Source organism: Salvia hispanica, chromosome 3, assembly GCF_029641045.1.
Source record: "Salvia hispanica isolate PSC_SH4W2 chromosome 3, Shi_PSC_v1, whole genome shotgun sequence".
Classification (NCBI taxonomy): domain Eukaryota; kingdom Viridiplantae; phylum Streptophyta; class Magnoliopsida; order Lamiales; family Lamiaceae; genus Salvia; species Salvia hispanica.
Window position 1 is genome coordinate 24,354,702 of NC_142694.1, and position 23,075 is coordinate 24,377,776.

The 23,075-nt window shown below is 35.4% G+C and overlaps 3 protein-coding genes, 1 long non-coding RNA gene and 2 other non-coding genes across 7 annotated transcripts; 2 read left to right on the top strand and 4 right to left on the bottom strand.

The window, feature by feature from the left end:
* Positions 1-116: 116 nt before the first annotated feature.
* LOC125204461 (calmodulin-binding protein 60 A-like) lies at positions 117-3,872 on the bottom strand. The gene is made up of 9 exons (XM_048103126.2): positions 3,714-3,872; positions 2,991-3,114; positions 2,624-2,679; positions 2,034-2,503; positions 1,718-1,881; positions 1,285-1,485; positions 908-1,208; positions 756-823; positions 117-674 (listed from the first exon to the last, which is right to left on the bottom strand). The coding sequence occupies exons 1-9, from the start codon at positions 3,845-3,847 to the stop codon at positions 288-290; spliced, it is 1,905 nt and encodes a 634-aa protein (XP_047959083.2). The 5' UTR covers positions 3,848-3,872; the 3' UTR covers positions 117-287.
* Positions 3,873-5,762: 1,890 nt separating this feature from the next.
* LOC125204466 (uncharacterized) lies at positions 5,763-7,145 on the top strand. Its single transcript, XR_007173574.2, has 2 exons — positions 5,763-6,242; positions 6,552-7,145. It is a non-coding gene; the product is annotated as an uncharacterized LOC125204466 (long non-coding RNA).
* A 7,025-nt stretch (positions 7,146-14,170) lies between these two features.
* Positions 14,171-16,399, bottom strand: LOC125212175 (calmodulin-binding protein 60 C-like). 2 transcript variants are annotated; one of them, XM_048112266.2, is made up of 6 exons: positions 16,266-16,399; positions 16,146-16,197; positions 15,637-16,067; positions 15,400-15,560; positions 14,897-15,091; positions 14,171-14,818 (listed from the first exon to the last, which is right to left on the bottom strand). In XM_048112266.2, the coding sequence occupies exons 3-6, from the start codon at positions 16,043-16,045 to the stop codon at positions 14,420-14,422; spliced, it is 1,164 nt and encodes a 387-aa protein (XP_047968223.2). In that variant the 5' UTR covers positions 16,046-16,067; positions 16,146-16,197; positions 16,266-16,399; the 3' UTR covers positions 14,171-14,419. The 2 variants fall into 2 exon arrangements, with proteins under 2 accessions (XP_047968223.2, XP_047968221.2); XM_048112264.2 differs by having other exon boundaries at positions 16,142-16,197.
* A 2,349-nt stretch (positions 16,400-18,748) lies between these two features.
* Positions 18,749-18,851, top strand: LOC125217302 (U6 spliceosomal RNA). The gene has a single exon (XR_007175715.2). It is a non-coding gene; the product is annotated as a U6 spliceosomal RNA (small nuclear RNA).
* A 793-nt stretch (positions 18,852-19,644) lies between these two features.
* On the bottom strand, positions 19,645-19,764 carry LOC125217297 (U5 spliceosomal RNA). Its single transcript, XR_007175709.1, has one exon. It is a non-coding gene; the product is annotated as a U5 spliceosomal RNA (small nuclear RNA).
* A 730-nt stretch (positions 19,765-20,494) lies between these two features.
* On the bottom strand, positions 20,495-22,596 carry LOC148930413 (calmodulin-binding protein 60 B-like). The gene is made up of 6 exons (XM_089066462.1): positions 22,573-22,596; positions 22,424-22,476; positions 21,866-22,299; positions 21,627-21,787; positions 21,073-21,267; positions 20,495-20,983 (listed from the first exon to the last, which is right to left on the bottom strand). Exons 1-6 carry the CDS (start codon positions 22,594-22,596, stop codon positions 20,495-20,497), a joined length of 1,356 nt encoding a protein of 451 aa, XP_088922588.1.
* Between the last annotated feature and the right edge of the window lie 479 nt (positions 22,597-23,075).

A 23,075-nucleotide genomic window follows, 5' to 3' on the forward strand; every position in this document is an offset into this window, starting at 1 on the left:
TTTAATTTTTAACCAACCATAAATCCAATAATACTCTATTTTAAGCACTTAAAGTATGAATTTTTTGAGTAATTGCTTTAAACGATAGGATAAAATCGACCATCTAACCAAGAAACTATCCACAAAACAGATAACATTTCCATTGATTGCCAAAGCAGATAAACAGACAAGTTTTGATGGAGACCACATATTTACACACAATCAAATGACAACATGAATCACAAATAAATAAATGATGAAGCTTAACTCTGTGAGCATGAAAGTGGGAGTTGCTGCTATCTACATGGTTAAGCATCTCTCCTCTTCTTGCAGCTAGGACCGGCGTCTCCGGTCATCAACTTGCTAAATGAGTTCCATATCCTGGACAATTTCTTCAGCCCCTTTGGCAGATCAGCCCCACACGTCTCGTCTCCATGGGCATGGGCGCTGTGAATGTCAACGTCCTCATCATAAAGGTCCATGGGGTCTGGGCTGAGAGAGCCAGGACGGTTGGGCTCATCTTCAAACCACTGTCCGACAGTAACGTTGTGACTGCTGACGTCGGGAAGCATGGGTTCTGGGCAGAGAGGGGCAGGACAGTAGGGCTCCTCCTCGTCAACCCAATGCCCCCTTGCACTTTGAAACGAGGCGTTTGAGCGTCCGCTGCTCGACCCTCCACCCATCTCGGCTGTATGCTGCATACACGGAGATGCCAACAACTGCTCATCAGTCATGAGTCATGATGTTGAAAATAGGGAGCTTATCTCAGGGCATACCTTGTCGTTTCCGGAGACCAGCATATTTATTGATGATGAATTGTTCTCTAAACATAATGGCTCATAATCTGGAATTCAACAGCTTCAGATTAAAGATCTAACTAGTTTTGGCACTCACTAATTATAGTATAATAATTCAGTGATGAACTGACCTGATATGTCAAGATCAGGTGGAAAGGCACGAGATGCAGGGTTCGATAGCTCTCCCATTTCTATTGATCCAAGAGACTCGGATGGCCCAGAAGCATACAAGTTATTAGCAGCGATGATGGTCTGAGACGATGAAGTATGATTTCCATTCATATCTTCAGAAACAGTGAGACCACTGTGCTGCAATGATCTGTATGGAAACTCCTTTAAGAGGGAATCTTCGTCTTCCAAGGAGGAGGAGTATCGTTCTACAAATGCAGACGGTTCCTCTAACACAGATCTGAGTAACTCACGTGCACGAACCTATTAGGACTCAACAATTCATCAGTAGGAGATACCACAGTTGCACAAAGAAAGCTAATCACAAAAAGGGTGCCACCTTTTCATCAGCAGACATATCATCAATCGGAACAAAGTGGGACTCGATGATTCCACCCTTGAGTTTCCCCACAGCATCGTAAATAACACATGTTTGAGGTTCGGTCAAAGATTTGTGAGAAAACATCCTTTTACAATCAATGTTGCATTTCTGAGCATGACCGACTATCTTATTCCAGTTGCTATCACCAGCACATAATAACTGTACACATATTACAAAGATTTATATATTTCTCATGCAGATATTTTTAATATCGAATGCACTCTAAGTGAGAAGAATTTTTTCTTTTTGGCATAAATTTCAAGTAGGCTTTAGAAGCTACTGACAGACTATGAATTCTGAAGCTAAAACAATAGCACGAGCGACAAACAAGCAAAATATGGTTTCAACAGTTGGTATATCGAACGAGTATATAGTAGACGAGGACTATTACTTCATTTTGGAGCTTCTCAGGATTAACATGGAGCCAAAACAGAAAATCTTGCATAGTCTTGATGCTTTCCTTTTTCAGGCGACCACATGGTTTGCCATTCCTGCCGATTCCCTCCAATCTCCAAACCTCAGAAGAAAGAGATGGACAGGGAAATTTGTCATTGTCTGCAAAATGAAACCAGATGTTATATGGATATCTTCTTTAAGAGTAAATTTTAATGCCTTGATCTTTACATAATCTATAAATAAAACAGTTATTACTTGTTGCAGAAACTTTGTAAGAGCAGAAAATGCAACAGTGAGTGGGGACGACTTACATGTGTCATGCTTATCTACGACCATAAATGGTGCGGTCCATGCCTCTAGCACTGTAGTTCTGTCAAGGTTCTGCACGATCCTCGCCCCAAGCCTGCAGCTGTACTTCTTAATCCGGTCTTTGTCATGTCCCAGTTTGAGACCATTCAAATCTGCAACGCCCTCCTTGAGAGATTTATAGACACTTTTAGCAAAGTGAGGCTTCTTCTTTTCTCCCGTCTGAATGATGCGTCTTTCGAAATTTTCAAGACTCATGTTTTCTTCACCACCATTTTCATTGACGTCAAGAAGTAGTATCTCCACCTTTGCATCAGATCCACTGCCACAGGTCACGATATTCCCATCTGAATCAACCAGAGCCACCTTCAGGCATTCGTCGTTTATTCCTTTAAGCTCCTCGCCTGTCACAGTGTTGGATACTTTATCATATAAGAACTTCAGCTGGAAACTCCTTTCCTCTGGCAAGTCATTCCTACGAGCACATTGAAACGATACAAGAATTCGTTATCAATCACAAGTATGGGCCTTTTTCTTGATCTTGTCAGTGCTGTTGATTGGAATATAAGAGATAACCAATAGCGTAAATTCTCACCGTGTCCCTCCATTCGAAGGCCTCTCTTCAACATGCTCTTTAAGAACCTCTTGTACCTAAAACAAAGAAACATTGAGCTTCATAACAACTTGATGATTTCAAGAAAGCTATCTATACATTGAGATACAATAGGCTCTGATTCATGAATCTCAACTGTACCAATCTAATGTAAAAAAGAAATTTGAGATGGGACAGTCGGCAAAGGTTGAGACGTGACTCAAGCCAGGCTAAGGGATACCTTAGGCCGACTCTCCTGAAGTGATATCTTTTGTAACAAGGAGTAATAACCAAATCATGATGTTGAGACATCTCTACAAAATGGAAATATAGCACTAAACAGACTCGGAAAAGAAGATGTGAAACTCACTACTTTATGAATTAGATCCTCAGCAACCGGCACTATCTCTTGTTGAAGGATAGTGATGACCATTGACCTTACTTGTTGTATAACCATTGGTAACACCATAGGTTTAATATGTTTCTCCATTATCCTATCATAAAGGGAGTACCGAGCAAGGTAAAAAAGTAGTAACAATAAGATCAAGAATGAATACATGAAAGATTCCCAACTATGACAACTTCCAGCTTTCTATTTACCTAAAGATTGAACAAATCATTAAATAAACACAAGGAGGAGAATATACACTTTCTAAAAGCCAAAATTGGGCAGCATCTGAATCCACATGAGGTTCTTTTAGATCCTCAAAAGTATGATAAATCAGAAAGTTGTAATAGTATCTAAACATATACTTATCAGAAAGGGAAACTAAAAAAGAAAAAGGGAATTTAGTCTAAATTCTAAAGTGATGATAACAACAATTCTCCTTTAATAAGCTGAGCCCAAATCACTTGTACAATTCAAAAACACACACACAATGGTACTACTAAATTAAGATCAAGAACCCATAAATTGAAGATTCGGAGCTAAGCAAAAGGTAAGTCAACGGCTATATACAGATAAAAACACAAGTTCATGTAAGTTCTGAATTCATGAATCAACTTCACAAAAAAAGAAGAAATGAAGTAAGCAGAAGTAAATCAGTAAGAAACACCCAAATCAAAGAGGAATGTTAGCTCAGAATCGACTTACCTTTTAATGGTTTGATCAAGAGCTTGCCCAAGCTGCTCTGATGAACCACCATTTTCGAATTCATCACTCTCCATCTCCACAAAATTGGCAACTACTAACAACAAATGGCTTTGATCTTGGAAGTGTTTATACATGTTGGAAAGTGGCGGCCTAAACGCGTTGAATTGAGTGATACGTCTACCTACACTCGAGTACATTGGGATTGTTGAGGCCTACGTGTAATTTTACAACTTCACTTGGCAGTAAATTTATGAATTACTCGTAGTTTAATAATAGGATGCCAACTGCACGCTAAATAAAGCAAGAGAGATATACTTTTTTACGAATTTGAAATTTCTTAAAATAGTAAAGTAACTCTTTTAACATAAAACGAAAGGGAATTGTAGTAATTTTGAAAAGAAAACTATAGTACTATTCCCTCCGTTCCTTCATAGTTGAGTCATTTTTTCATTTTAAGAAGTTCCCTCATAGTTGAGTCATTTCCATATATAGTAACTTTTTCCTCTTTCTTACTTTACTCTCTCTTACTTTATTCTCTCTACTTTATTCACTTTTTACTTTATTCTCTCTACCTTTTTCTCTTTCTTACTTTTTTATCTATTTATTTAACACACTCAACATTCATTTCTTAAACTCCGTGCCGAAAAGTTCCACCTCAACTATCAGGGAACGGAAGGAGTACATTCCAATTCGGTGGATATAACTAATTTAGGGACCGTTTTGCATATAAGTGCATGGACGTAGGCAGTAATAATGAGTCTTTTTCATTTCTTAAATGAGCAAAAATATATGCATTTATTTTGTCCAACTCTTGCCAATAATAAATGTCAAATAGTAGATTTTAGCTATCCTTGTAAGAAAAAAAAACATAGTGCATTTTAACCGAATTTAATGAAATTCAATCCAATCAAACCAATTTGAATAGAATGGAAGAATATTGAATTTAATCATCACGGTGAAAACAGCTTTATCTTGTCAATATGACAATATCATTAATTTAGGCTGTACTAAGGTGTGGTGATTAGTGATATCTGCTGGTGTTAGATTTAAGTAAGCTAGATATTTTATTAAAAATATTGTAATATGTTAAAAAAAAACTTCCATACAAACCCAATTACTTGATCGAGATATATATATATATATATATATATATATATATATATATATATATATATATATATATATCCACAAAGGGCTATCTAAATTGATTCGTTTTTGCCGATAAGCTCCAATTGCATCATAGGAATTAGAAAAAAAAGCTTCTTTCATATGCTTATATTTATTATTGTCACTTCTTTTATTTTGACAGTTTTTGTGATTCCATGGATTATACCTATTTACACAAATACCTTGACGATTCCCGCTCGTTAATACATAGAGTCCAATAAGCATATCTTGGGTTGGTACGGAAATGGGATCTCCAATAGCTGGAGACAAAAGATTCATATGAGAAAACATAAGTAAACGGGCCTCCGCTTGAGCCTCCAAAGATAAGGGTACATGAACAGCCATTTGATCCTCATCAAAATCTGCATTGAATCCTTTACAAACTAATGGATGTAAACAAATAGCACGCCCCTCCACTAAAACGGGCTGGAATGCCTGTATCCCCAATTTATGCAGAGTGGGAGCTCTATTCAGCAATACAGGATGCCCCTGCATAACTTCCTGCAGTATTTCCCATACAATCCGTTCTTTTCCACGAATTTTACTCTTAGCAACTCCTATGTTCGAAGCAACATGGTGTCTAATTAGACCACGAATTACAAATGTCTGGAAAAGCTCTATTGCTATTTCGCGCGGCAATCCACACCGGTGTAATGAAAGTGAAGGGCCTACGACAATGACGGAACGCCCTGAATAATCGACCCGTTTGCCAAGTAGAGTCTCGCGAAATCTTCCCTCTTTGCCTTCAATTACATCTGAAAATGACTTGTAAACTTTATTATGACCGTCCCTCATTGGTTGCCCACGGATTCCATTATCAAGAAGTGTATCCACAGCCTCTTGTACTATATATATATATATATATATATATATATATATATATATATATATATAGGGTTGTGATCAATTGAGAACTTTTAGCTTAATTGAGAATTGAGATTCATTTTCAGCCACTTATTTTTATTAAATGGGTGGTCCAAAATTTGCCACTTGGAAAATAGTTTTAGATTAATTAATTATGAAAGGACAAAATGGTAATTTAAACAATATAACCGCAATTCCCAATCTCCCACACACAACTCCTTCCACCAAAAATCCTAATTCCTCCCCAATTTTTCCGCCATGGCAACGAATAGAAAGCGCAGTCCATCCTGAATCGTTTCATCACCATGAAAGAGGAGAAGAAGCCGCCTAAGTAGCGCCGCCCTTACCTGGCATCAGAGTGTCGCGATCTGGCAGAGGCCGATAAGTGGCGCTAGCAAATCATGCGCGAAATCGGACAGAGTGCGTTCTCCGATCATTCCAGAGTGCATTCTCCGATCATTGCCTGTTAATTTCCCGCGCCGATCTGAGCAATTGAAGGTAAAAATCGTATCAATTGATCAAAATTCAAGCTCTCCTCATTTCACAATTCACATTCTCGAATTTCATTGAGTTCCGGTGATTAATAGCTTCTATTTATCGAATCAGTGCTTTAATATCTATTTGGATTGGTAGATACCGGTGTTGACGGAATGAGTATGGTGTATGATTTTAAGAAACTAGAATCGGCTGGTAGTTTAAAATTTGATCGGATCTCTGGCGACGAATAAAATTTGAGAAATGAGAATCTGTAGTGTTTAGGATTATTTAATTAATTTTAGAATTGAGAATTGTTGTTGAGGATTGCAGGAGATTGATGAGGAGTTAAAGGATGAGTCAAGTATTTGAAGGTTATGAGCGGCAATACTGTGAGATATTCCGACATGGTTGGAGAAGCGGCGGCAGGATAGAATCTGGAACGAGAAGCGGCGGCGGAGGCTGGAGAATCTTCTCGACGCGGCGGAGCGGCCAGAATCTAATGACTTCATGGAGCTACCGCCTCGATCGGGAGAGAAAGAGGCGAATTTTTTCTGCATACTTACAAATTAGGCTATTCCGATGGCGAGAAGCTGCTGAGGAGTCGGAAGCTGAAGAAGGCACCGGTGAAGGCAAAATCAGCGGTGGTTTCGGCGTTGGAATTTGTCTGCGGCGGCGCGTTGAGATTCTGCAATTTTAGAGCAGCTATTCAGGCTGCGTCTCCTCATCGAGCTGCTAAGTTTGGTGGATGAGGATGAATTTTTGGGGATGAATTGAGAGTTGGATTTTGGATTTGTTTGATAAATTTCAGGATAGAGAGAACTTCGCGACGAAGACATGGTTGGGATATTTGACAATTCTAGTTAATTCTGGGGCTAATTCTTCGATTGAGTTTGAAATTGAAATTAAGATTGAGATTTGAGTTTATATTTGTGGAAATTGGGATGTGAGCTGGATTGGAGAATCAAGCTTAATCATGATGCACTCTAGGTGTTTGGTGAAATTCTCCAGTTGGAAATTAGTTGCTAATAGTTAGTTACAATTCATGTCAACTACATACATATAATGTCAACTATTATATGTAATACGTTGTTGTTGACATAAATAATATAGAACGTTAGACATGAAAATATTTGTTATTGACATTAATTATTTGTAAAATGTTGTTGTTGACATAATAGTTGACATAAATAACGTTTGTTGTTGACATCGTAGTTGACATGAATAATGTTTGTTGTTGACATCATAGTTGACATGAATAATATTTGCTTTTGACATCGTAGTTGATAAGTGAATTGTAAGTGTTATTTGTTAGTTGTTGACAATTTAATACGAGTTGTTGACATTCGATTTTCTCGGTATTGATATGTAAATTATAAGTGTTATTTGTTAGTTGTTGACATTTTAATAGGAGTTGTTGACATTCGATATTCTCGATATTGATATGTGAATTATAAGTATTATTTGTTAGTTGTTGACATTTTAATACGGGTTGTTGACATTCGATATTCTCGGTATTGATATGTGAATTGTAAAGTTTATTTGTTAGTTGTTGACATTTTAATACGAGTTGTTGACATTCGATATTCTCGGTATTGATATGTGAATTGTAAGTGTTATTTTTTAGTTGTTGACATTTTAATACGAGTTGTTGACATTCGATATTCTCGATATTGATATGTGAATTGTAAGTGTTATTTGTTAGTTGTTGACATTTTAATACGAGTTGTTGACATTCGATATTCTCGATATTGATATGTGAATAGTAAGTATTATTTGTTAGTTGTTGACATTTTAATACGAGTTGTTGACATTCGATATTCTCGGTATTGATATGTGAATTATAAGTGTTATTTTTTAGTTGTTAAAATTTTAATAAGTGTTATTTTATTGATTGTTGAAGATTTGAAGATTTGAATGTTGAAGATTTGAATATTGAAGATTTGAAGATTTGAAGATTTGACTGTTGAAGATTTGAAGATTTGAAGATTTGAATATTTGAAGACTTTGCAGCTAGAGTTTTAGAGAGGATTTTAGAAAATGATTTCAAACACAATTTAATGAAAAGACAATTATACCCCCGTGTTGACATAATGTGATAGTTGTTGACATTAAGTTAATCTTGTGAATTAGTGGCTGAGATTGCATCTCATTTCTCAATTATGCCAAAAAATCTCATCCTAACAAGACCCTATATATATATATATATATATATATATATATATAGGGATGTATATATATATATATATATATATATATATATATATATATATATATATATATATATATATATATATATATATATAGGGATGTATTCAGATTAATGTGTAAAAACCTGTTAAAAAGGAAAACTAATCTCATCCATTGATTAGTGCAATCTGATGGTTAATATGTAAGCCACTTGTAATTAAAATAATTAATAAAAAAATCGAAAAGGTTAGTATTGGAAGTCAATATTTCATCAGTTTTTTCATTACCTAAAATCACGCCACTTTATCAAGCCACATTGAATAGTCAATCTTTAATTTACTTAGACTAATCTATAAAGATTACAATATCTTAGTTTGATTTCTCGTAAAAAAATTTACCATAAATTTCGCTCACTTGTTAATTTATTATTATAAAAATATAATATTTTTACTCTTTGATTTTGATGTACGAAAATGACTTTGTAATGTATATGCGTCTGAGTAATGTACGAAAAAACTAGTTTAATGTTTGGGTCTATTTGAATTCATGCCCCTTGGGTTTAGCAATTCATCGGGCTAGGTTGTAGTACCGACTATCAAACGAAAACATCACCAAGGCCAGAGAGATGAATCCTTTTCCCAAGGGTTTAGCAATCCATTTGGCTAGGGCATATTACCAATACTTTCCTATAATTTGTGTTTTAATTGGTGGGGTTTGGTTTCATACAAATGTTATTGTATGAAAATGGTATTTGATTGTCTGACTCACATCCATTAATGTACAGAGCCAGAGAGATGAATCATTTCCCCAAGGGTTTAGTAATCCATTTGGTTATGGCATATTACCATCATTTTCCTAGAATTATGTTTTTACTCTTTATTTTTGGTTTCATATAATCCTTGATGTACGAAGATAGTTTTGTAATGTAAATGTGCTCTCTGAGTAATGTACGAAGACGGTTTTGTAATGTATATGCATTCTCTGAGTAATGTACGAAAGAAGTAGGTTAATGTTTGAGTCTATTTGAATCCATGCCCTTCGGGTTTATCAATCCATCGAGCTAGGTTGTAGTACCGACTGTCAAACGAAAACTTCACCAAGGCCAGAGAGATGAATCCTTTCCCCAAGGATTTATCAATCCATTAGGCTAGGGCATATTACCAACACTTTCATATAATTTGTATTTTTATTGTTGGGTTTTTGTTTCATATGAATGTTAATGTATGAAAATGATATTTAAATGTATGAATCTCACACATTAATGTACATGGAATATGACAGAATAATGTAATACAACATTATGTACAGTAAAGAAAGTTTGAAGTCATGTACAAGTATGCATATATAATGTAACATATTTATGATTTTAATGTACAATACATCAGTAGCAAATAATGTAACAATTAACATGTATAATGTAACCTAATAAGTTTAAGAGTACAACAATGACTACTACACCAAACAATAAATAATTGAACCCTACGAGAACAACTCTAACTCTTTTCCCTTAGTGAACGTTGTGCTAGTGGGTTTGTACTACACCCTAGCCCCATGGACTACTAAACCCTTGGGGATTGGATATAACTTCTGCCCTTCATCAAACAAATTATAATCTACATTACTTAGTAGGTGACATATACATTAAATTACAATTTTTCGTACATTATAATCTACAACAAAATAATAATGTAGCACATCTTTAAACATCTTTAAAGCCAGTCATTGCGCTAAAGTAATGGGCATGTCACCGTCAAAGTCATCCTCGAAATTGATTCTTGCACTCGTTGAACCTATTATAAACACATACAATAAAATATCAGTTAATGTACATCTACAGCTAAACAATGTAATAGAACATGATGTACAGATCTAGGTACATGATGTAACAGAACATTATACATAAAATCAGCATCGATTGATGTACTTATCTATCTCAATGTTGTAACAGTAAATTATGTGTAAGTCATGTACCACTATGCATGTATAATGTAGCATTGTTTCCTATTGAAATAATGTACAAATACAACCACGAAATGAAGCTTTATAATCAAAATACTGCATAGAATAATGTACAGTGAGAGCAGGAATAAATTAACAGTTTGGTTTACAATAATGTACATTTATCAAAGAATAATGTATTAACTAATGATGTATTCGTAAACCACCATGATGTAGCACAAAAAGATACTCCATATAATAGAAGCTATTCATGTACTAAACTGCCTACATGATGTAACATGTTGAATATGATACTGTATCAATGCAATATACGAAAACAAGAGGGGAAAAAACAGAGCATAGAATGAAGGAATTTTCAATGACGAATCCCAACTGTAAAATCAAATCCACGCCAAATTAAAAATACTCGTATCCCAAAAAAATGCAAAAAGGAACGAAATCAAAACGGGAATTGTACTACAACATCAATTAAGAAAAGCTTCAAATTGCAGAAAAAACATTAATTAACAGAAGCCCAATCGTGAGTAGTGAAATCTCGATTTAAGGAACAAGTGGAGTAGATTGAAAATCAAAAAATTGATAGAGTGATTAGAGTGAAAATTACCTACTTTCGCCGTCTACAGAAAAGACTGGACGATTGTGCCGCCTACTGTGTATTTCACTTCATCTTGACGGCGACAAATGGAGGAGAAAACTGTTTTTCTTTGTCAATTTAGGGCGGCTAGGGTTTTGGTGGAGAGTAGAATTGAGGGAGACGTGAGAGATGAAATGAGAGAGAGAGAGAGAATGGTGTCAATCCATATTAAGAATCAGAATCATAATGTCTCGCTGAAATCATGGAGTTGCAGTTTAAAAACTGAATTATATAATTGTTTGTATCCAATTTTGCCCTTTAATGTACGAAAACCCTATTATAATGTACCGACTGATATTTAATCAAAGCAATCAGATTTATAGATCCAAGGGATTACATTAGTCCTATGTTTTATACTAAGGGGTGATAAGGAGTATAATGCAACCCTATATATATATATATATATATATATATATATATATAAATAGATAAGCACGTAATTTTTACTCTCTTCGTCTAATAAAAGGATTCAGAGTCACGTCTGATTTGAGTACAAATTTTAAGAAATACTCCCTCCGTCCAACAATAGCAGTCCCATTTCTAGAGGGCACGGGTTTTAAGAAATTGTAGAGTGTGTAATAAATGGTGTATGATAGTGGAATTTTGGGCCCACTTAAAATGTTTAATTTATAAATTCATCTTTTATAGCACAATAATTTTCTGATTTTAGTTTTCATTGTATCACTATTTTTTATTCCAAATATCCCAATTCCAAATATCCCACAATCAAGATAAACACAAAGCTCTCGCTAATTGCAGTCACAATCTGCACAATCTGAAGATTTAAACACCAAGAACAGCTCTAGTCAATTCACACTGCAAAATCCACACTTTAATACAAACCCAATGTGAATCAATTCAAAAGATAAGATTAATGAATCAAATCAAGCACCAAACTTAAATCAAATATCAAAAACCGCACAAAAACAGATTTTTCAAGAACAAAATTTTATGAAATTAATACTCCGATACAACAAAGTTTTGGATCGTAGTCCAAATCAGGCACACAACCAGTCGAAAAATACTAATTACACTTTACACAACAATTAATTTCAAGAAGAGGATGGGGATTAGGGTTCGCCGTGAGAGAGAGAGAAATAAGGGAAAATGTTTGGACTGTATTCCATTTCAGAGAAAGAGAGGAGACGACCGATTAGGGTTTGATATGGGGTGATGGAGGCGGCGCGGTGGAGGCGGTCGGTGATAAGGAGACGGCGGAGGCGGTGTGGTAGAGGCAGCGTGGTGCAGGCGACGGGCGATAAGGAAGCGATGGCGGCGGCGCGGTGGAGGCAGCGTGGTGAAAGCGGTGGAGGCGGTGGAGGCGGCGGTTTTCCGAGAGAGAATGGGATAGAGAGAGAAAGAGAATTCTCGTAAATGAGGGAAATTAGATTGGGGAGGGGGTGAATTTGGGGGTTTTTTAATGGCAATTTTGAAATTTAAGTGAATAAGTAGGGTAATTAGATTGTCCAAATATGGTAAGGAGAACCGGGACTCCTATTCTCGGACGTCCTAAAACGGAAAAACGGGACTCCTATTGTTGGACGGAGGGAGTATAAAGAATAATGAGTTGGAAAAATTAGTTTAATATGAGGTCCACTTTTTTATTGATATTAAATTAAAATGTTAGTGAAGTGGGTTAATGGAACGTGAGACCTACTAAACATTTATGATAAAAGTGAAATGTGACTTTTATTGTGATACGGAAGGAGTAATACTCCTCCGTACCACTGAAGATAACTCACTTTCCTTTTTAGTTGTCCCAACAAAGATGGTCCATTACTAAAATTAGAAATATATTTATCTCAACTTTATTCACTATCTCTTATTTAACTCTCTTCATTTTACATACTCCCTCTGTCTCAAAAGAGTTGAGTTGTATTCCTTTTTAGTCTGTCCCAACAAAGTTGAGTCATTTCCTTTTTTAACAAAAAACAAAACATCTAATCACTCTTTTTTTTATTCCATCATTTACTTTACTCTTTCTTATCTTTCCTACTTTTTTCATCTCTCTTATTTATTTAATATAAATTCTTAACCTCCGCACTTAAAAATTTTGTCTCAACTTTTTTAGGAGAAAATACAAAATAAAGTTATATAAAATCATGTCATGTCCAAGAAAGTTGACTATCTTTATTGATGGAGAGAGTATATAAAACTACATTGCCGAAAAGTTTGACCATTTCAGCCAATCGGGACCGTCCATTATCAATGAATTTAAAAATTCATACACGTCCCGTACGAGTAACTGATTCACGCGCTCGTAAACGCGTGCCCTTAAATTTGGGGTGCAGATAAAATAAGTAGTGTGTTACGATGATTGGCTTATGGTTATAATTTATAAATAGCAAAAATTTCGTTATTGGATAACTGGAAGTATCTTTTCTGTACGGTTATGATTGGCTTCTCACCCACTGCCATTAACGGAATGTTTTTTAATCAGCAGCGTGTGGAAAAAGTGCATATATAATGTGGATTTACGCTTTATGTTTTTTAAACAAAATTGGCCCATTTTTTCTAACTTGATTTGAAAAAAAAATAAAAAAATTGTTCAGCTTACAAATCAGTTACTCCATTAATAACGGGCAAACCATGTTTGTTTGGTGGAAAAATAAAATTGACATGGAAATTATAATTTCTAGAAAAATGGTTTTTAGGATTCTTCTTAGAAACTTAATGTACTTTGGGAAAATTCCAAGATTCTAAATTTTGTGTTTAGTTTAAAACTCAACCAATAAACACTGATTACACCTACCAATCATCAACTTATAATAGATCAACAATTTTCAAACCAAACTTAAATCAAATTATTGTGCAGAATCACAATCGGATATCCCAAATGTTGATGAATGATCAACCAAATAAACTAAAAAGGAAAAGAAAATGAGTAGTGAATTGGAATCAAATATTTTTCATAAAATAGAATCTAGAATGGCAATCACAATAACGACCAACTTTCAGCCATCGTCTCTATGGATTCGTCGCAATTGATTGGAGAACATATTTCTCAAATTCTTCATGAATTAAAACAATAGGAATACAAGAAAAAAAAACACGAAGAACACGATTGTACACATATAAAATAAATAATAAATCTGTTGATGAGAGATATGAATCTTAGTAGTGCTTGTTAATGAAGACAATCAAAAAATTTAGATAAAATTTTAGTACAAATAAATAAATTTTTGCCCAATGCGTTTGTATTGCTTGGATATTCATTAAACTTCAAACTTAAAGAAACTTGGCTTTAAAGCCTAGTTTCCCAAACTCGGGATTACCAAATCCGAAAAAAAAAATAAAAAAAAATCCCATTTTGGGAGCCTAAAAAAGAAGAAAAAAATTTGTGGTGTATAAATGTTACTCGTCCTGCGCACAGTTTTCACCGGGCAGCTAACCAGCCTCGTATATAAAATACGTGTCGTTAAACGATCCTCTGCTTCTTTGGAGTCGGGGTAGGATGCAACAAGGCCACTCTTCTCCTCAGAGATAACCATTTGGATACACACACCACTTTTCTCCACATTCTTGGTGAATTGCCACTACCATCAACAATCCGAGGCTCATCACCATTCGACTCGCTCCTCAAGCCTTCAAAGAGGCTCGGACTGCAAGGCCAGGCGTGAAGTAATTGCAACGCAGCATCATATACAACGTCTATTTCATCAACTACATCTTCCCCGCACGAGTTCATTGCTGAGGTCGATTCCCCCACCATTTCAACTAACTCATGTAAATGTTGTTGGACAGAATTCTGATCATCGAAGCCCTTCACTTCATTCCAGTTTTGGTAAGCAGAGGCTAACAGTTTCTCAGCATCAACCTGTTAATTCAACAGATTTAGTAAATATGCTCAAAATAGGGAGCAAGGGGAAAAAAGCTCAGATTATATGATATATGCCTTATGTTTTTCAGAGAGCGTGCTTGTCTGAGAGTAGTGGCTGCCCCAACATAATCCTTGCACGCGTCCTAGAATGTTGAAGACGACACCTGTCTTCTGCTTCGGGTCTATGTAACAGTACACCCTTTCACTGCTTAGGCATGCTTGAGCATTGTTCACAATGGCCTTCCACTTCTTTGCTTGGGTCTTCACAATCTACAATCAACCAACAAACTAAGTTAAGTTGTACACATATATACATACCTATTCCAAGCCCTTTTTTGCAAATAATCAAGCCTAGTGGTAGAAAGGCAAGATCAGCTTTGGACTGCAAATTACAAAGCTTTATATCGAACCTTAGATGATTAGGAGAACGTTCTTAGTTCGATGGAGGTGATTGATTTGGCATCTGGTGAGGAAGGATGGATTTGGAGATTACTCAATAAATAAATAACTCATCATATATGATGAGTTATTTATCTTTATAGTATAATGTACAAATCAAGAAAAAGAGAAAAAGTTACACTCTTGAGGCTTTGAGGATCTATGAGAAGTCGAATCAGAAACTCCTCCACGGTGTAGATGTTGTTGTCTTGAAGACGTTCGTTGATCTTACCACCTCTGCGAATAAACACCAAACGCGATACTTCATCAGATAGAGATGGATTCTTGTGCTTCTTGAAATCTGAAGATCATCAAAAAATGTGTCATTAGTCATTGAACATAGTATAAAAGTACAAGTCAGTATGAAGGAAAGCTACATTTGATGCGAAAATCTTTGAGGGTGAAGGCCTCTGTCTTGGCTTCCTTGACACGAACAGAAGCACCAACAACCCTGGCGCCTAGCTTGAACACGGGTGGCTTAATCTTGGTGGCCTTGTTTCTGATCTTGAGGTTGTTGATTTTAGCAACGCCTCTGTGTAGCTGCAGAGGTTCATTTCCTGCAAGAATAGCCTTTTTACCTTCCTCTGGAGGGACTATCGATTCTTCAGCTCCAGAAACATTGAGAAGATAGAATTCGACTTTGGCAGAGGCCTCAGGTTCATCAACTACAACATCTCCTGTCACATCATCAACAAGAGCCACCTCTATAGGAACATCTCCTTCTCCTTTGATCTCCTCTCTGGTCAAGATCATTCGAGCAATCCTGTTCCTAAACTCCAGCTTCATCGTGCTCGCATCATTCCAACAGCTGAAAATCATATAAAAGGATATTCAGTAATGAATCTTGATCAAAGAAATTTTTTTTACAGCATTTCCTCTCACCTACTCTTCATTCTGGCATCTATCCTTCTTTTGGCCAGCTCCAATTCCTCTTCCACCTGAGCAGCACTGATTAAGACAAATGATAGATATCTAAACACACAATTCAGATTGTTTATATACTTACAATTTTCATATATTCATCTTCCATTGGTCTTAACATGGCTTGAAAATCAAGCCTTTTTTGTTATTTCAAAATCAAGCCTTTTTTGTTATTTCAAATGAGATGATAAAGCGGGGGGATTATATAAAGCTGTATATCCGAGTCAAAAGCGTGTGGGTCCAAGATTAATAGTGGATTGGAACAAGCAACACAATTGTGTTTTGGTGTGAAATATTGACTATGAAGAAGGAGGAGACGCTGTGCTTCAGCTCAACATATTAATTAGCTCTCAAGCAGAATTAGTAGTACTATTTTAGTTCATAAATAAGATAAGTTATTTAATTTTATATGAATAGATTGACATTAGTGATTGGTAATTTGGTATGTTAAATAAATAAATAACTACTTCAAAATAATCTCATAGTAGTACTTATAAAAGTGAACGGTTTGAGGCCAATGATGTAATTTGAGTCAGTTATCATGGTTATATTTTCAATGTAAATTAATTAAATCACTTATTTAGTGAATTTATTTAACACCTCAAAATATAGAAAATAAGGCAAGCCGATGAAATAACACGAAAAATTAAATAATTTAACTTTAAGTACAGATACCAAACAACAGCTAGACCTAGGATGTTGTAGCAAAATATAGCTATCAAACCAACAGCAATTTTATTATAATCAGAATTAGAATCAATAAAGCTATAATTTTTGTTTCAGTAAATAGTAGCCACAGCGTGAAACAATGGCAATTATAGCATGAAACTTTTGTAAATAAATATAGGTAGTAGCCACAGCGTGTGGTGTGCGGTAGCGCCGAAATCGTACCACGTTTGGCCACTTTCCCAGAATTTCCTGCAAAAAACAAAAGTGCCAAAATATGGCAAAATCAAGAAATGATTACTATTTACTACTGCAATCTGATTACGGTGATCGGTGACGGTTGTGTTAAAGTCAAATTTTGGAATTTTTCTTGTAAAAGAAATGACAAGTGAGCAGAGCTTCGCAGCAGCTTCTTAATTAATAAGTCAAAATCAGTTTAGCATGTGCCAAGAGCAACCTGAATATTGACCATTCAAGTGAACAAAAATAGTACTTCTTCCATAAACAGATGAATATTCTCAAGCATAATGATACAAATTCAAGAAAATCCATTTATTTCCATGTGATCTAGTGATTGACACAGATGCTAGTTGTATTTGTATAGAATAAATAATAAATGCAATCTTATAATCCATTGCAAATAGACTAAATTAAATATGATTAGCCTACAATTAAACTATAGACTTTCAAGTTCCCTTTTTTGTAATTTTTAATTTTTTCTTTATTACATAAACTATTGAGCCAAAAAAAAGAAGAAAAAGAAAGATATACCAAAACGAGTTTTATAAAATAAGTACTAAAATAATTGAGGCTACCAACTAGAACTATCAACAACATCAACTTCGACATCATTGTCTGACTATTTTGTTTCTTGTCGACGTGTAGCACCGACATCGTCCCACATTTGGCATAATCAAATCTTGGTTTGTTTTCTTTTGTCGTTAATTAGTTTTATCTCATCATTAATAATCTAGATAGATTGCACTTTCCTAGGAATAGCCGTCTCATTTCCTACAACATAAATGTGCCAACTATGGCAAAATCATGAAATTATTAGAAATGCAAAATCTAGTTAGGATTACGATTGTGTTTATAGTTTAAAAGATTGGAATTTGATTATAACAGAAATGACAAGGGAGCTTCGCAGCAGCTTCTTAATTCTAAGTGATCAAAATAAGCAGCAAAAGCAATTAACCTGAATTAATATTGTCCTTATTTAATGAATATAAGTAAAAGAAAGAGACGAATATTCTCAAGCATATATAAAAATATAATTACAAGATTTACAAGAAAATCTAGTTCCTTATGTGATCTAGTGATTATTAAACACATGCACGTTATTTGTATTATATAAAAATAGTAAAGGCAAAACTTATAATTAATTGTCAATAAACTAAATTCAAAATGATAAATTTGCACATGTTGCCTACAAACTAAACACTTTCAAGCTACTTTTTGTAATTCTTTTTATCTTTCTTTATATCACTGTTGTTACGAATGTTTTAACTTTATAGTAGAACTGTGATCTTTTAAGTTCTGTATTATCTACTAATAATTTGTTTTATTTTTACTAAGAAAGGATAAAACTTTTAGAAAAATCAATTTAAAAAATACAATAGATAACAATTGTCCATTTTAAAACTCGCTTTTTTTCCATCTTTTGTCAATTCATCTGTAAGAAAATTCTTTCCAATCTAAAGCATTTAAAAGTTAAAAATCTGAAATAATTTCTAGACGAAATAAAGAAATTTTCAAAAATGTGTTGTGTTATTGGCATAGCGTTAGAACATTGAAGAAAAAGTTGAAAACGAAAAGGCAAATTAGTACATGCTCAACTATCCCACATCGCCCCTGAAACACAATATACTGCCATTTATAATAAGCAGCAAAGCATTATAAATTGTCCCTTCGGGGACATCCGATAAAATTGGAACGATACAGAGAAGATTAGCATGGCCCCTGCGCAAGGATGACACGCACAAATCGAGAAATGGTTCAAATTTTTTTTCCTTCCCCCATCCGGATAAAAGCTCCTTTATTCAGAGTCTCTCATACCTTCTTGTAAAATCTCATCCCATGAAGATGCAGATGATCTCCAACAAAACGTCTACAGTTGTAAGAGTAGTGCCCTGACTTTCTCAAATCGTCCACGGTAGTGACTCTTTCCTTCCTCAAACGTTTGAATTGGTATCCCTTATGAATGAGTACTTGTGACTACATTTCTTTTCTAATATGCCTTGCTAATGATTTTTAGTAATTAATTACAGTTATCTTATCTTGGAAAAATAAAGCAAGTTAATTCACTATACATAACTAAACAAAAATTCAAATAGCTACAAAAAAATTAAAATATATGAACAGTGTAAAGATACTAGTTTCAATTAGCATAAGTCAAATATTGATTTTCAATACAAATCTGTGATATCCAATGAAATGAGAAATAAATTAGCAATAAGAGACATTTTTTCCTATATTCTGGTTTGCAGATAATTAAAAATCTTTTACAGATAAATTTTCAGTTTTTCTTAGTTTCTATCTGCATATACGTAGATTTTGGTTTCTATCTACATTTCTTTCCTAACCACATGCGTATTGGGCCTCTAGTTGGATAATCTATTTGTGGGCTTTCGGGAACGTTAAGAAAATATAATTGCAAAACTTAAAAGTTGGTTGTATAAAAAATAATTTAGCACTTGATTTGTATCATATGTTGGCAATATATATATCCCAAATATCCATATTTTACAGGACAGTGGGAATATTTGATAAAAAAAAATTTAAACATAAATATTGTAGAGGGCCTCCTCGAAAGAAGACACCCCTCCAAAAAGTGGTGTATGCCGCTTATAAGCGACGAGCACACGGTATTCTTTAGTAAAAGGCGAAAGAATAGTTCGCTATGTGCTCAACGCGCGACTGCATGATTTTAAATGTAAAAATGCTGCCCTTATTATATAGTGGCACTTTGGTATTCTTGTGTGTGTAGCTGTCGATGTGGGAAATATAACTTATTCAAACTCCAGAAACTGGGCGCATTCTCTGCCCTCTCCTTTCATCCCTCCTGCAAATCCAAATTTGGCCTAATCCCGACCGCGAGAGCCACCGGCTAAGATTTCCAAGGTGGAGAGGAGATTCTGCCGATTGCTCTATGAAGTTGTGATGGTTTGAGATAGGTTGCAAAGTGATGAAGAAGGTTGGGGAAAATCTAGTTCCCTGCCATTTTCTCCCATGTGATCTAGTGATTGAACACACGTTAGTTAGTCGTGTTGTATAATGATAAAAGCAATCTAACTGTCAATTGTGAATAGACTAAATTAAATATAGGTTCATGTATAGCCTACAAACTAGAAACTATCAAGTTCCTTTTTGTAATTTTTTGTCTTTCATCGTTACATTGCATCTGAATACTTTAACTTCTAGTATGTTATTTATCACTAAACCAAAAGAGTGTGGGTTCCACAATATGAGTCTTTTTTATTTTTAAAATTCTTCCCCTCGAATCTACAAACGTTATACTATTTGGAAAGAAAACTCATAAGACAGAATGAAATCTAAAAACTCATAAAAGATTTGATGCGCTGAGGCGTGTCCATCACTGATCGTCATTTGAGTTAGTCATCCTATTCACGGTAGCATCATATATAGTGGTTATTCCATCATCCGTGAATTTATTAAAATGTTCCCATAACGAGTTCGTTGTTTGGAATGATTCTGCCACATTTTGAGGCTGCGGTGGATCCCAACAAAAATTTTCCCAAAACGAGTTTGTTGTTTGGAATGGTTCTCCCACCCATGGACGTTGCCATTGTTTGAAATGATTGTGCCACCAATGCACTCATCGGTTGTTCTAGGTGGGGGAAGGAAGATGCTGTTTGGAATGTTTCTGCCACCAATGCAGTCGGTGGTGGTGGATCTAGGTAGGAGGGGGCGGTTGCGGTTGTTTGGAATGACTCTGCCATCAATGCAGTCAGAGGAGCTATAAGGAGGATCTGGTTTTCTCTTAAGGTCGTCGGGATATGCCATTGCCGCCCCCTTCATAGAATATAAATGCTGATGGAGAGAAATCAGATCATCAAAGTCCTTCACCTCCTTCCAGTTGCGGTAAGCTGATGCCAATAGTGCCTCAGCAGCATCAACCTCTTATCTACATCTTGATTTAGTAAGCAAATCTAGTCAATATCCTAAAAATAGGGAGCTAGGAGAAGCTCTGTTCATCTGAAATATGCCTTGTGTTTTTCAGACAGCGTGTTTACCTGAGAGCAGTGGCTTCCCGAACATAATCCTAGCACACGTCCTAGGATGTTGAAGACGACTCCTATCTTCTGGTTCGGTTCTATGTAACAGAACACCCTGTCGCCGTCTTGGCATGCTTTAGCATTGTCGACAATGGCCTTCCACATCTTTGCTTGGGTGTTCACAATCTATATAATAAGCCAACCATGACTAACTTAAATATACACATTTTAAACTCAATTTCAGCCCAAAATCTTCAAATAATTTTGTCAAGACTGGATGCTAATAAACTTTTTCAATCAACGGTAGGATTACAAAAGCTTTATTGCAAACCTTCAAATATTAAGAGAACATTCTTAGTTCGATGAGGAGATCGATTGGCATCTGGTGAGGCAGGATAAATTTGGAGATTACTCAATATATATTCATGCATTACCTCTTGGCTAAATCACACACACTTTAAATCAACTAGTTTAATACTCACTCCTACTTAATATGAATCAGAGAGGAATAGTATAATACAAATCAAGAAAAAAAAAGAAGTTACACTCTTGAGGCCTTGAGGATCTATGAGAAGTCGAATTAGAAAATCCTCCACTGTAAAGATGTTGTTTTCTTGAAGACGTTTGTGGATAACACCACCTTTGACAACACAAACCAATCGCGATACTTGATCAGATAGCAATGGATTCTCAGATTTCTTGAAGTCTGAAGATGGAGTGGAAAAAGTAGTAAAAAAACGTGTCATTGGTGATTAAGCATAGAATCAGAATGAAGGAGAGTTATATTTGGTGCGATAATCTTTGAGGGCGAAGGCCTCTGTCATGGCTTCCTTGATACGATGTCGATAAGCACCAACAGCCCTCGCGCCTAGCTTGAACACCTGTGGCTTAATCATGGTGGCCCAGTTTCTGATCTTGAGGTTATTGACTTTAGCAACGCCTCTGTGTAGCTGCAGAGGTACATTTCCTTCAAGAATAGGGAGTTTACCTTCCTCTTGAGGGACTATCGATTCTTCAGCTCCAGAAACATTGATAAGATAGAACTCGACTTTTGCAGAGGCCTCAGGTTCATCAACTACAACATCTCCTGTCACATCATCAACAAGAGCAACCTCAATAGGAACACCTCCTTCTCCTTTGATCTCCTCTCCGGTCAAGATCGTTGGAGCAATGCCGTGCCTCAGCTGCAGAGTCATCATGCTCCCATCTTTCGAATATCTGATCATTTCAAACAAAGCACACTAATTCAGTAATGGAATCTAGTCTTGATCAAGAAACAAAATTTATTTCCTCCCACATCTTCATTGTAGCATATATCCTTCGTTCTGTCGATTCAATAAACTTTGTGGCCATAGCTAAAATGCTCTGCTTCACTAACTCCCATTCCTCTTTCACCTGAGCAGCAGATTCATGAGATATGTATTAAATGAAACAATTCAGATTGTTTAAAATAGATAAGTGCATACTAAGATTGTTCAGATAAGTACTTACAATTTGCATATGTTGATCATCCATCGATTCCAACTACGCTTCAACACTCCTGTAAACCTTTGCTATTTCTATATACAGAGCCAAAGTTTGTGGTCCAAGAATAGGGTCATGCCACACGAAACTAGAGCTTGTGTAAGTATGTGTAAGTATCTTGTGTAAGTATCTAGAGCTTGTGTAAGTATTAGGGTTTAGGGTTTAGGAACAAAGAGCTGATGTGATACAGAGGGATACGACATTAGGTCCTGTGTTAAAGATAATGTTTCGTTTAATATGGTATGATAACTCATCAACGTATAGTGCGTGGTCGAATCTGTAGATTTTTATCTCAACACTAAGATCTCAATTATTTAGTCATTAGTTTGGAGATTTTCAGTGCTTCTAATTTTCTCTTTCTATTAATGTGTTACTACATTTTATTTTAGTGTACATGCATTCAGATCCAAAAACGTTGTGTCATTGCATCGTTAAGATTAATTATTTAGTCAATAAATTTCGTATGTAAT

Coding starts and splice junctions, on each gene's coding strand:
- LOC125212175 (XM_048112264.2), bottom strand. CDS start 16,301: ATGTTAAGACCAATGGAAGATGAATATATGAAAATT. Junction 16,198..16,265: donor AAGATGAATATATGAAAATT/GTAAGTATATAA, acceptor AGTGCTGCTCAG/GTGGAAGAGGAATTGGAGCT. Junction 15,092..15,399: donor ATCCTCAAAGCCTCAAGAGT/GTAACTTTTTCT, acceptor GGTTGATTGTAG/ATTGTGAAGACCCAAGCAAA.
- LOC148930413 (XM_089066462.1), bottom strand. CDS start 22,596: ATGGATGATCAACATATGCAAATT. Junction 22,477..22,572: donor ATGATCAACATATGCAAATT/GTAAGTACTTAT, acceptor TCTGCTGCTCAG/GTGAAAGAGGAATGGGAGTT. Junction 20,984..21,072: donor CGCTGTCTGAAAAACACAAG/GCATATTTCAGA, acceptor TGTAGATAAGAG/GTTGATGCTGCTGAGGCACT.
- LOC125204461 (XM_048103126.2), bottom strand. CDS start 3,847: ATGTATAAACACTTCCAAGATCAAAGCCATTTGTTGTTAGTAGTTGCC. Junction 1,486..1,717: donor CTGAGAAGCTCCAAAATGAA/GTAATAGTCCTC, acceptor ATATGTGTACAG/TTATTATGTGCTGGTGATAG. Junction 824..907: donor ACCTGATCTTGACATATCAG/GTCAGTTCATCA, acceptor GTTGAATTCCAG/ATTATGAGCCATTATGTTTA.